At 50.3% G+C, this 12823-nt stretch overlaps 1 protein-coding gene across 5 annotated transcripts in view; it reads left to right on the forward strand.

Annotated features, from left to right (window-relative positions):
- EPB41L1 (erythrocyte membrane protein band 4.1 like 1) overlaps positions 1-12823 on the forward strand; it is a 139371-nt gene that overhangs the window by 99703 nt on the left and 26845 nt on the right. For 3 of the 5 annotated variants that reach the window (XM_026455272.2, XM_026455273.1, XM_026455271.1), the window contains 2 exons: positions 3270-3418; positions 6911-7093. In XM_026455272.2, coding sequence (XP_026311057.1) covers positions 3270-3418; positions 6911-7093 — 332 coding nt within the window. Of the gene's footprint in view, positions 1-3269; positions 3419-4387; positions 4424-6910; positions 7094-12823 lie in introns of all 5 variants that reach the window. The other 2 variants (XM_026455270.1, XM_026455269.1) reach the window with 1 other exon arrangement.

The following is a 12823-nucleotide window of genomic DNA, read 5'->3' on the forward strand; positions in this document are numbered from 1 at the left end:
GGGGGGAATGGTCTTTAGAGGGAAGTGGGAGAGTGGGCATGCCGGGTTCTGCAGAATGAGCAGGAAAATGGTAGACGCATCCCAAGTTCATCTGCACCAGGCTGGCCCCTCAAGACCAGTGCTGTCCCTGGGCAGCTCTTGGTGGCTTAGTCCCAACCTAGAGCTCACTTCCACTTGAGATGTGACACTACCACTCTCTGGATTTCCCACAACTTCCCTGAGTTGTGGTCTTTTGGGGTCCCAGGTTCAGCCATATGATTTGGGCCACCTACCCAAGAAGCTTAGCAATCCACTGGTCATCATCATACTAGGGGAATGGTGTCTTGTGACTGTAGTGTGGAGCTGATGATGCCTTGTCTGCTGGGAGGCCAGGGCATCGTTCTTGGTCATTCTTTTGGTTTTACTGGGCTCTGGGCTGATTGACAATCTAACCACATGGCACTCTCCACTGTCTCCATTTCTGTTGGGCTGATGGGTGCCCTTAACATCAATGAAAACTGGCCCTATATAGTCCTGTAGCAAGCAGACAGGGCTTAAAATGTGGTGCACAAACCACGTCTCATCAGAGTCGCCTGTGAGATTGTCAAACACAAAAATTCCCAGGTTCTGCCCCAGACCTACTAAATCAGCATCCTTCAGGGCCCAAGTCTCTTCCCAGGATGTACACACTCGAGTTTGTATGTGATGTTCAGAAGTCACATGGGACACTGGGGAAATTCAGAATTACGCAGATCTGAGTTCAAATCTCGGCCTTGACAGTCACTGTGGGCTGTTCTCTGAACACCGGACGTGGTTCATAAATATCTGAATGAATGGATGGGTGACCTTAAGCAACTTATGTAACCCCCTGAGCCTGTTTCCTCTTCTACAAAATAAATATTACCTATTTTGCTGTGTTCTAGGGAAAACTAAATGAGATCATGCCTAGAAAATATTCTGTGGCATATAGTAGCACCTTAAGAAATTTTACCCATTTTTATTGTTGTTAGGTTTGTAGAGAGTGGCTTAAAGGTGGGAAGTGGGGGCTGAGCGTGGTGGCTCATGCCTGTAATCCCAGCACTTTGGGAGGCCAAGGTGGGCAGATCACCTGAGGTCAGGAGTTCGAGACCAGCCTAACCAATATGATGAAACCCCCGTCTCTACTAAAAATACAAAAATTAGCCGGGCGTGGTGGCATGCGCCCGTAATCTCAGCTACTCAGGAGGCTGAAATAGGAGAATTGCTTGGACCCCAGAGGAGGAGGTTGCAGTAAGCTGAGATCAAACTGTTGCACTCCAGCCTGGGCAACAAAGCGAGACTCCACCTCAAAAAAAAAAAAAAAAAAAAGGCCAGGCACAATGGCTCACTCCTGTAATCCCAACACTTCAAGAGGCCAAGGGGGGTGGATCATGAGGTCAAGAGATCAAGACCATCTAGGCCAACATGGTGAAACCCCATCTGTACTAAAAATACAAAGATCAGCTGGGTATGGTGGCAGGCACCTGTAGTCTCAGCTACTTGGGAGGCTGAGGCAGGAGAATCACTTGAACCTGAGAGGCGGAGGTTGCAGTGAGCCGAGATTGTACCACTGCACTCTAGCCTGGCGATAGAGCGAGACTCCATCTCAAAAAAAAAAAAAAAAGTGGGAAGTAGGGACTTGGGTGGGGAAACTGTAGATGCTCCCAGAACACCTTGGGGCAGGCCTCCAGGCAAGTTAGTTCTACTTATATTTTCTGAGTATTATATGTGTGTCAGGCCTTGTGTTGGGTCCTGGGTATAGTATTTAGAGTGAATAGGTTTGGCCCTTCCCTTTGAGGAGCTCGTAGAATAGCAGGTTTGTAAGCATTTGTTGTGGTTCAAGCAATGGGAGAAGCATGTGTAGAATGTAGAGCAGCTGTGAGGAGGCAGGAATTAAGTTTAGAAGGGGCAGAAAGGGCTCTGCAGAAAGGGTGCTAACTGGGCAGGGTTTTGAAGGATACCTAGGAGTTTGCCAGGTGATCAAGAAAGTCTGATACTTTTTCTGGTATACGAAAGTGAGACCTGTCTCAGGACTCCTGTGCATGTTTGAAAGATGTATAGTTCTGCTAGGGTTTGTCTGAGGCTGAAGAAGCTCCTTCTTCTCCTTGGGTAGACAGAGGATAGAAAACTGGGGTTTATGCAAAGGGAAAGGTCCCTCCCCTGTAGCTTCCATTACTATGTCAGGGGCCAAACGAAGCCCAGATTCTGGCAGGCAGCAGAGGTTAGCCTGGAGCTAGTGAAGCTCATCAGAGAGGAACAGAAGCATGGAGTCTAAGCCAGGAGGCCTCAGTCCCTATCCCAACTCACCAAGATGTCACCAGTGGGATATTTCCCCCTTGACGTCTCCAGTCATCCTCTGTAAAATGGGGATAAGTCAGTCCCATTCCAGCCATCAACACAGGGTATTGTGTAAATCAAATGAAATATATGCATAAATGCGTACTTTGCAAAGTGAGTGTATATGAATAGAAAGGATAATTATCCTCTTTTTAAAATCTAGGCCAACCCCAAGGATAATCTGAGCTCTGGTTATTTTAAACCCGTGTTTTTCAGCCTATTTTCCACCAAGACACAATCCATGGGCATAGTCAGATTATGCCCAATGCCTGATGCAAAGTCTAGTTCCACCCCTTCCTTTCCTATTCAGAAAAGCATTTTGGAATACCAGTGAGTGAGAAAGGTGTTATTGCAGGGATCTCCCTGAATTCTTCCTAATTTATAAAGAAGGTAAATTAGTTGCAAACTTAAGACTTTAGCTTTCACTAGTAAAGCTAATCTCACAATATTTGTGTGTTGCTAAATAATGATCAGGTGAGTATTCAACCACAACCACCACAACCAAAACAGCAACATTTATGGGCTGCCATTGATGGAAGGCTCACTCTGTGCTAGCCACTCTTCCATAAGTACTTATATACATTAGCTTGTTCATTCTTCACCTCCTCTTTCTAGAGCAGGCACTGCTTCTAGATAAGGCAACCAAGACCCAGAAATATTGTGTAATTTACCCAAGGTCATACAGTCAAGAAGAGATGGATTTGAGATTTGAACCCAGGTTCTAGTGCTGTAGAAACCAGGAAGGAGTCCTGGGCTGGGAGGCAGGTCTGCCACTTACCGGCCATGTGACTGGTACTACTTCACACCTCTGGGCAACGGGTGAGGGGTGTGGAAGAATTGGCTCCACTCCAGGCGTGGTTGGGCAGGGCCAGGCTGATCCTCTGTTCTCCGGGAGGGGTCTCACATGGTTGCCCGGCTATCTCCACCCACTTCAGCAGAGTTCTCCCGCCCAGCCTCTGTCAGTGAGAACCACGATGCTGGGCCTGATGGTGACAAGCGGGAGGAGGATGGCGAGTCTGGGGGGCGACGGTCAGAGGCCGAGGAAGGAGAGGTCAGGACTCCAACCAAGATCAAGGAGCTAAAGGTAGGAGCCTGGCTTTCTCGTACCCTCTGCCCTGGGGATCAGGAGGCTGACCTGAGGTCTACCCTTGGCCTTGGCCTTCATATGCCCCCAGCTGTTGCCAAGCACCCTTGCTATGGAGTCCACCATGGGCAGGGCCTTGCCTTTGGGTCATCTCTCAATACCTGGCCCTTGCTGGGATGGGGTGGGCGTGGGGGTGGGCATGCTGCCTGCCCTGTACTCTCCCCAGCTTTGCCCTACTTTTCCAGAGGGCCACTCTGTCCCTTAAAGGACTCAGGCCTCCTTTTGCACACTCTTAATTTGCCCCTTTGACTGGGATCTGGATCTGCACTGCTCTCTTCCCCCTCAGAGCATGACCGGGTGTCACCAACAGCTCTCAGGAGTGTGAGGTTCAAGTGTGTCCCCTTCCTACTTCCCCATGCCCCACTCAGGTGCACACACACTCCCAGTATCTGTGTGTACATGCTCATGCAGGAGTGCATGACCTCAGCCTCACACGCATTTAATAACATATGTATGCACCCGTCACCCTTAGATCCACGCACACCGATGTGTAAACAACATGCACACACACAGCTGTGTGCACGCACAGGCCAGGGAGAGCTTCCTCTTGGTGTAGTTGTTCAGCAGGTTTCTTTCCATCTCCCTTGTGAGCACAGGGCCTTGAACATGCTCCCACTGACAGCAAGAGACAGGAAACTCCTTTCTCATATCCCACCTGCCCAGTGTGGCTCTGCCCACTTGGCTTCTAGTTGCCTTCTCTGCCTTCCTGGGACAACGCCCTGCTTCACGCCTGCACCTTCTTCTGACTATCTCACTGCCCTGCTGGTGGCCCACCCAGCTGCCCTGGCCTCCACTTGGTCGAGTGTGAGTGCTCTGGGCTCCTTGCTGGACCAAGCCCATCGTGGCATCTCTAATCCATCTGCTCTACTGACCCTGCTGCTTTCTTTCCCTCCTACCACATCCCACTAGCCGGAGCAGGAAACCACGCCGAGACACAAGCAGGAGGTACTGCATGCGACCTGTCCCTCCCTACCCAGCCTTTCCTATCCCCAGCTCATTTGTCACCATCCCACAGTCCATCCCAGGCTCACTTCCCTGGCACCATCTCAGCTTCAACTTCATCTCTGGTCCCGAGCCATCGCCCTCTGCAGCCGCCCTTGCTCCCCACTCCGCCACCCACTAAGCTTATCTCTCTAGCTCCCTTCTTAGACTCTCCTAGCCAATTGGCCATCTCTCCCTCCTTCCTCAGCCCTCCCACCCTCTCCCTAGCTCACCCGGTCCTCCATACTTGCAGCTCACCTGCTGACCATCCCACCTGCACCACCAGCTCTTTCAGGCCATTCTGTGCTTTCATATAGCTCATCTCCCCCCACCCACCCCTTCCCTAGATTCATCTCCTCCCCGACAGCACTGTTTGGTCTCGCCTCCATCTCATCTGTGTCCCCTGTGTCCTCACCCCAAGCTTCTTTTTGTATCTATTGGCAGCCAGATGTGGGAGTGGGGATTGTGGTGGGGAGGGAGGCACCTCAGAGCACATCTGCATCTGCCCCAACTCCAGTCCGACACCTCCCCCAGGCAGGGTTGACTACTGCTCAACTCTGGCAAAAACCTCCTCCTCTTCTCTTCCTTTCCTTGTCTTCTTCCCATTTGTTGCTTCCCCCAAATTATTCCTCCCATGTTAACCACTTCTTGTCTCTCACACAGTCACTAACTCTTTATCTGAACTTTAACTGCAAGAGAAGTGGGTTTATTCTTGGGCTGCCAAGGGAAAGGGCCAGAGACTGGGACATAAGAAGAGCCTTACCTTGGAGTCCTGAGATCTGGGTTTCAACCCCACTTCTGCCACCAACTCTTTGAAGGTCTTGGGAAATTCCCCCTAGACCCCAGTCCCCTGTCTGTACAGCAAAGCATTCAGACTAGGTTTCTCCAATGCCCTTAACCTTTAAGGATCCCAGGATCCCACTGCTTCCTGTAGCCTTCAAGGACATGACACACCCATGGAGGCAGTGGGGCAGGTTTGGAATGGAAGATGACAAGCCACATCTCAGGTTGGGACTCACTACCCATTGCAGCCCAAACCTCCTCCCTGTGCAAATGCCATCAGGTTTGACTTCTCAGACAGCCATTGTCCCGAGGGCAGCTCAGTTTGGGAAGGGAACAGACAAATGTCTGGAGGGAAAGCAGGAGCCTCACTGGGATTGGTTTCCTTCCTGAGATAGCTTAGGAGTCAGCCATAGTGGATCCTTGGGTACCAGAGATGAGCCCAGGGGAAGATTCTAGCTTTGTCCAAGGGTAAGCTTACCTTCCAGCGGTTCTTCCAGAATTACCTGATCTGACTTTAATAAGCTGAGATTGTCCATTTCTTGTCCTGAATTGAGTTAACATGAATTTTTAAACAGTCTTACAGATAAGGGTCCTTGGGCTGCCAGCCACCACTTTGCCCCAGAAGTAGCCAGATAAACAGCTTTGGCAGGTCCCTGCCAGCTCCTGCACAAAGCTCGTCCTCCCTTGACCTAAGGAGATGACTCTGTCATGCTACACTAACTTGAGCACAGACTTGGTAGTTTAATGGGGAACACTACCTGTATAGTTAGAATCCTACAACTCCAGCTATACTTGGCTCAATTCTTATGTCCAGCCGTGGGACTTACCATTCTTCTTCCTGGTCTCTAATTCTCCTAATCTTCCCGAACACTCTACAGCATTCTAGTTTCTCTATCTGGCTATATCTCACCCTGTCTGCTATTGGTGAGTCAGTACCTGAAAGTTATCTGGAAGGTCCAGGGTGGTTGGGGAAGGTAGTGGCCCATCACAGAGGAGACTAGACTCCCCTGGTCTCTAGTGTGGGAGCTTGGCCATTTTTCTGGATGTCCCTGGCTTGAGGAGGATCTGTACTGTGGGCCTCCCCAGGGCCTGAGCAGTTGTGCATGTTGGGCTAGGAGGGGCCCAGACTGGACATCCTGCTAAGTATAGTGGCCCAAGTCTTGGCCAGAAAGTGGACACTGGGATCCAGGAGGGATCTAGGACGCCCCTGAATGAGCCAGAGCAGCCCAGTGAACAGGATTAGTGAGTTATTATAGCTCTCTGGCAGTTGCTGCCTGTTATGCTGTGGTTGTAACCAGAGGGAAATCACCTCTGTGACTAAGACTGGGCTTGTAGCACCAAAGGGAACTCACCCAGACTTGTGGGCTTTGGGTAGAGTTTGGCTGTTCAGAGGCTGTAGAGCCAGGCAAGGGAGAAGCAAAGGTGGCTTGACTAGACGTCTCCTCTTTTTCATCTTCAGTGCTCTGTGCCTTGGGATATACACCTGTTGGGGTAGTTCTCCTTGCCCTGGTTGGCCTCTGGGGCTGCCATGAGGGCGACACAGGTCAGAGTGGGAATCACGTTGCTGGTGGAGGGTGGTGATGGTGACTGCTGCCATCATCCCTGCACCCTGCATCCCCCACTTGGAGCTGTTCCCCTAACACCGCCACCCTCTCCATCTATCCCTAGTTCTTAGACAAGCCAGAGGACGTCTTGCTGAAGCACCAGGCCAGCATCAATGAGCTCAAGAGGACCCTGAAGGAGCCCAACAGCAAACTCATCCATCGGGATCGAGACTGGGAACGGGAGCGCAGGCTGCCCTCCTCCCCTGCCTCCCCCTCCCCCAAGGGCACCCCTGAGAAAGCCAATGAGGTAGGTGTCACCCTGAACCCCTCGATAGGGGCCTTGGGTAAAGAAGCATTGGGTTGCTACGTCTTGACTTACATTCATCCTCCACACCAGTATGCTTCCCCCATTGCTGCTTAGGGGCTGGTGGGGATGGAGAGGGTGGTAGGTTAGGCTGAGGGAGATGAATTCACTAAATCTTGGAATCCTGGGTCCTGGAGACTAACTTAAAACATGAAAAACTCAAGACTCATGGAAGCTTGGTGTACTTCCCTTCCATCAGCCCGAGTATAATGGGGAAGGGGTGCTGGTTAGAAATGCAGGTTTCAGGGCCCCAGCCCCGACCTACTGAAGCAGATATTTGAACTCAGTGCTGGCATCGGCATTTGGACAAGTGCTTGCCGAGGCTTTTCATGTGCACTACATTTTGAGAATCCCAATAGCTCTATCCAGAACTAGACCCTGTTGTGCCTATTGTGAAAACATGGATTGGGGAGTGGTCCCTCCTGAAAGGGGCTTCGGAGCCCACTGGAGGGGAATGGGCCCATCACAGAAATCAGACCTGCTTCTGAGGCTTCAGAAAAGGATCTCACATGACCTGCCTTTCTGAGTGGAAAGCGTGGGGTGTTTTCTCGATTGAAGAAGAGATGAAGTTAGGATTTGGGGAAGCCCTGCATTTAGACTCTCAAGTCCGTATTTTTAGCCCTTGCTAAATCTTGGCGATATTTACCCCAGTTTATACTTAGGTGTTTTCTCCCTGAAGCTATTGCTTACTGGTCTGAAATCCAATTGTGGTGTATACTTACACTGCCTGGGTTTAAATTCCGGCTCCGCTGCCTGCTAGCTGGATGACTTTGGGCTTGTTACTTAACTTCTCTGAGACTCATTGGGTAGAGATAATAAAAGCGCCTACTTCATGGGGATGTTGTAAGGATTAAACAAGATAACGCACATAGAGGGAGTAGCAGAGTACCTCCATGTGCAGTGTGAGTTATTGTTTCACTTGAGAGTTCCCGACTTTTCCACAGAGGAGGTTAACTTCAAATCAGGATAAAGAAAGTATGTTTCAATCCAAAGTGTTGAAGTCAAGCATACTAATTTAACTAGAGGCATTCACAGATGACTTTTCTTTAACAAATAAAATTCCCCTTTCCTAAATAAAATAAAAGTTGAAAGGGCCCTGGGAACCTGATCAGAACCTTCATTTTACAGATAGGGCCACTGAGACCCAGAAAGAGGAAGGACTTATTCAGTGTCATAGCTGATGGAAGAGGAGCCAGAACCCAATTTTCTTGTGACCCAGGCTATTGTATTTGCTATTAAATCACAGCTGCCTAGGAGCAAGACCAAATCACATAAAGACCAGGTAGAGAGTCAATTGTATGTGTGCTGCCTTCTAATGCTTTGAAAATTGGTGATGCACCCATGATCTAATTAGCAGAGCATTTTATTGGATCAGTGCTACCCATGGCCTGAACCTGCCAGATAACAGACGGCTTTGTCTAGTAAGGCATAAGTCCAGAGAGAGCTACTGGGTTGGCTTTCTGGTTGGTGAGTCACAGAATTAGGGATGCTTTGGGGGCCTTTAAGGCTGGCGCCGTGAAAGAATGGCAGACCTCTGCATCCACGAAGGGCCTCTGTTTGCCTCTGGCACAAGCAAGACCCTGGACTGGGTGGCGGGGGCTGGTCTAGTGAGCCAGTGAACAGCACCCCCTTCTGCCCTTCAGTGTGGCCTCTAATCAGTCCTGATGTGGGCTGGCCAGGCTTAGCCTGGCTGTGGGTGAGGTGGAATGCAGAGGCTACTGAAAGAGTGAGTCTCCAGAAGAGAAGGGGAAGATGAGCCCTGGGAAGTGGGGTCTAGAGCTCTGGAGTGTCTCAGTGTAGCCTGGTGTAGGGTGTGCCCCACCTGCTGGTGATAGCTGGAACTGCTAGAAGATGGGTCTTACTAAAAGGTAGAATCTGCTCCACCTCCCAGCCCCGCTCAGCCCCAAGAAGTATAGTCCACTGCTGGAAAGAACTATGGTCCAGGAGCTCACCCTGGAGCTATGGACCATTCAGAACTGGCTTACAGGCTCCCGTGGCATTTAGGGGCCTTTGAAGATTTGGGAGATGGGGAGGTGCCATAGACAAGGATTGACTGGGTCCTTGGGTGAGTAACTTCCCCTTTCTGAGCCTCATTGCCTAGTCCATTTTGGAGGACCAAAATTGTCATTCCATAGGGTAGTTGGGAAAGTGGAGTGAAATAATGAATATAAAAGCACTTTCTCAACTGGAAGGTGCTGGGCAGTCATGGGGCTATTGCTGATGGTGACTAGAATCCCTGATGCCAAAACCAGCTTTGTGGGGGGGTATCCTGAAGATGCCCATGTCATCCAGAATTCCTAGCAGCCTCCTCATATATTGTTGGGCCTCACCTGGGCCAAGGGGAAAACAGTGGGAACTTTAACTGTTCCCATTTGCTAAACCTAAGGTTCAATGTTTAAAGGGGGTTGTAATCCAAACTGCAGGATTGAACCATAGCCTAAGCCAGAGACATCCAGGGAAGCCCTGGAGCCAGGTCTAAAAGGTATGGCTCCAACATCTCTGAATGAGAATGGGCAGGGCAGTGGGGAAGGGCACTGGGGCTGACTGTAGGTCTCCCTCCCTTAAGTAGCTCAGAAGGGCAGTCCCTCCCTAGCTCACCCCACAGAGTGGCTACTCCCTGACCTAATCCACAAATCCTAAAGATGTGGGACTTAAAAAGCTGGGCTATTTATGGACTTTGTGTGTGTGTGTGTGTCTCTCTCCTACTTTTTCTCTCTCCCTCTCTTCCTGTCTCTGTCTCTCCTTCCCTTCCTCCCTCTTCCCCTTTCCTCTGGCTCTGGGCCTCCCCTGCAGTCCCAGAGGACCCAGGACATCTCTCAGCAGGACTTGGCACCTGAGCCTGGAGCAGCCGCAGGCTTGGAAGTGTTCACTCAGAAAAGCCTCGCAGCATCTCCTGAGGTTACTGTCTTCACCTTCCTGTGCCCCTTCCTCCTGCCCACCTAGAACCACCCTCTGTGGTCTTAAGAAAACCCTTTCTCTGGGGTGAGGGGAATGTACCAGATTCTGCCAAGCAGATGGAAGCAATGGGTAACCCATGTTGTCCCCATGCTGTGATAAGGAAATGTCCCCATCCCAGAGATCCATAAAGGGCCAGCCCCTCCCTCATCCCTTGTTTCTGAGGAGAGACAGGACTGCAACCATTCTGGGAAGACAGAACAGCCTGCATTGCCTTGGCCTTGAAGGAGAGGCAGGAATGATCTCCCTCTTTCAGGCCCTGGTAAGACAGGCGACTCTAGAGGCAGGCTTTGACTTCTATGCTAAGATCAGGGGTCATGGCACCCAGATGCCTTCTGCCTTAAGGTCTTGTCTCTGTTCAGAAGCCTGAATAAAGTCTAGCAGTGGCTAGTTAGGGCACGATATTCTAGCCATCTCCTGCCTGCATCTTCTCTGAACTCCCTTGGAGCTTGGGCCCATCAAAGAGGCAGGCAAAAGCGGACATCTTTCTCTAAGGAGTATCCTTAGGGTTGTAAAGAGATTGGTCAGGCAAGTGTTTGAAATGAGGCGACCATTGCTTCTATGCCCAGGGTGGGAGCAAGTGGAGGGCTTTTTGAAATTCCTGTGGCCCTGCATGGATGCTAGGCATAGAATCCAGGCCCAGGCAGGAGGCTGCACTCCCTCCTCTGCTGGGATTTCATGGACTCTCAGGGTTGGAAGGTATTGAGTGATCATCTGGGCAGAGCTGTCTTCCCCGATACCTGCCGCTCCTCTGTTGGCATATGCTCTCCTCTGAGGGCCTGTACCTTTCTCCGTTCTCAGAGAAAACTTCCGTGCTGCTGCAAACATGCTGGAACTTTAAGAAAGACATACATGAGCTACATAAGTGATAAAACATAAATCATACTTCTACTCTATGCATTTTTCTCTATCTAAAAATAAAAACAAAACTATCTGCACACTCTCTTGAGGGAAATCGGACAGGAGTCAACAGCATACCAAGGACAGGGCCAGAGAGATGTCCTGGACACAGAGATGCTCCTGTGACCAAGGACAGGTGCCTGTTTGGGGAGCAGAGCCCACAACCTGCACCCCACGCCCCCATCATTCTCCTGGTAATGTCCATCCAGCCTCTTCCACAGCGGGTACTTTTGCTGTCCTTGGCGGCAGCCCATTAACTATTGGGAAGTTTCCGTGTTGAATTAAAACCTGCCCTTTCAAATCAGCAGCCTGTAGGCCACATTCTGCCCGCTGGTGCCCACTGCCGCTCTGCATCCTCCTCCAGGCCAGCCCTTCAGAGACTTGAACACCTCCCCTTCCCTAGAACACTTCACTCTCTTCGCAGTTTCTCCCAGGACATGGTTTCTGGAGGGCCCCTTATCCTGAACCCCCTCCTCTTATAAAGGGCAGGCCTAGCTGGGCATGGTGGTTCACGCCTGTAATCCCAGCACTTTGGGAGACTGAGTTGGGCGGATCACCTGAGGTCAGGAGTTCAAGACCCACCTGGCCAAGATGGTGAAACCCCGTCTCTACTAAAAATACAAATAATAATAATAACAGTAACAATAATAATAATAAGCTGGGCATGGTGGTGCGTGCCTGTAATCCCAGCTACTGGGGAGGCTGAGGCAGGAGAATCACTTGAACCTGGGAGATGGCTGTGTCAGTGAGTCAAGGTCATGCCACTGCACTGCAGCCTGGACGACAGAACAAAACTCCGGTCTCAAAAACAAAACAAAACAAAACAAAAAAGTCAGGCCCCAAAATGTGACCCAGAGCTCCAGGAGGGGCCTGAACAGCCTGGAGTCAGGGGAACAGCCAGGCTGGAGAGTTTCCTGTCTGTGCCTTGAATGGCTGCAGGGCTGTGGCTACCTGGGGCTACTGTAACATTATCCCATCTTGTGATTCGGGTTAGAATGACTTTCACGCCAACCCCTCGGGCCAGGGGTATGGCTCCACCCGTGCTTTCGTTCTGTGGAAGTTTTTCTCTTTTTGTTCAGTCTTCTTTTCCTCTTCAGGATCCTACGTTTTACTTTGTCCCCCGCTGCTCAGTATGTGATCTTGCGCATGGCCTCTCCCCTCTGGGATACCATTTCCCCTTCTGAAATAAGGATAATGATATCACAAGTTGCCATTTGGATTAAATTTAATAACTTAGACAAAGGGCTGGCATTGCCTGGCACATAGTAACTAACAATCACTATACATTTCCCCTTTCTTCCTGCAGTCTTATTTTTCATTCTCTGCCAGCACCTGCTCCACTCACTCTTGCTTATCTAGCCTAGTTGCTAGTTAGAATTGGGGTAGGAATGTCCCAGAAGGAGGCTCATTGACTAGCTTTGGCCATTATTACCAGGCAGATGATGTCAGTACAGCTGTAATGGAGGCAGCTGGAGGAACCTGCTTCTCAAGGAAATGAGCAAAGGGACCTAGCTTCCATAGGCTCTCAAAGCACGTCCCTTTGGGATGGTTCAGGAGCTGTGGTCCTGAAAGCTTAATGACCTGAAGTAAAAGCTCAGAAACCCACCCCAGACTTTACCTAGACCTTTCCCCCTTCCTTTTATCTCGCTTTCCCGTGGACAAGATTATTTTAATGGGTTCTGATTCCCTGACAATCAGAGAGATTTTCTCAAAACACAGTGGGGAACACAGAGTTTATGATGCTCTCTTGGGCCTTCAAAATTTTTCAGATCTTATGGGATCTGACAGACTCCTCACCAAGTCATAACCTGAAAAGAA

Source organism: Piliocolobus tephrosceles, chromosome 20 (assembly GCF_002776525.5).
Source record: "Piliocolobus tephrosceles isolate RC106 chromosome 20, ASM277652v3, whole genome shotgun sequence".
NCBI lineage: Eukaryota > Metazoa > Chordata > Mammalia > Primates > Cercopithecidae > Piliocolobus > Piliocolobus tephrosceles.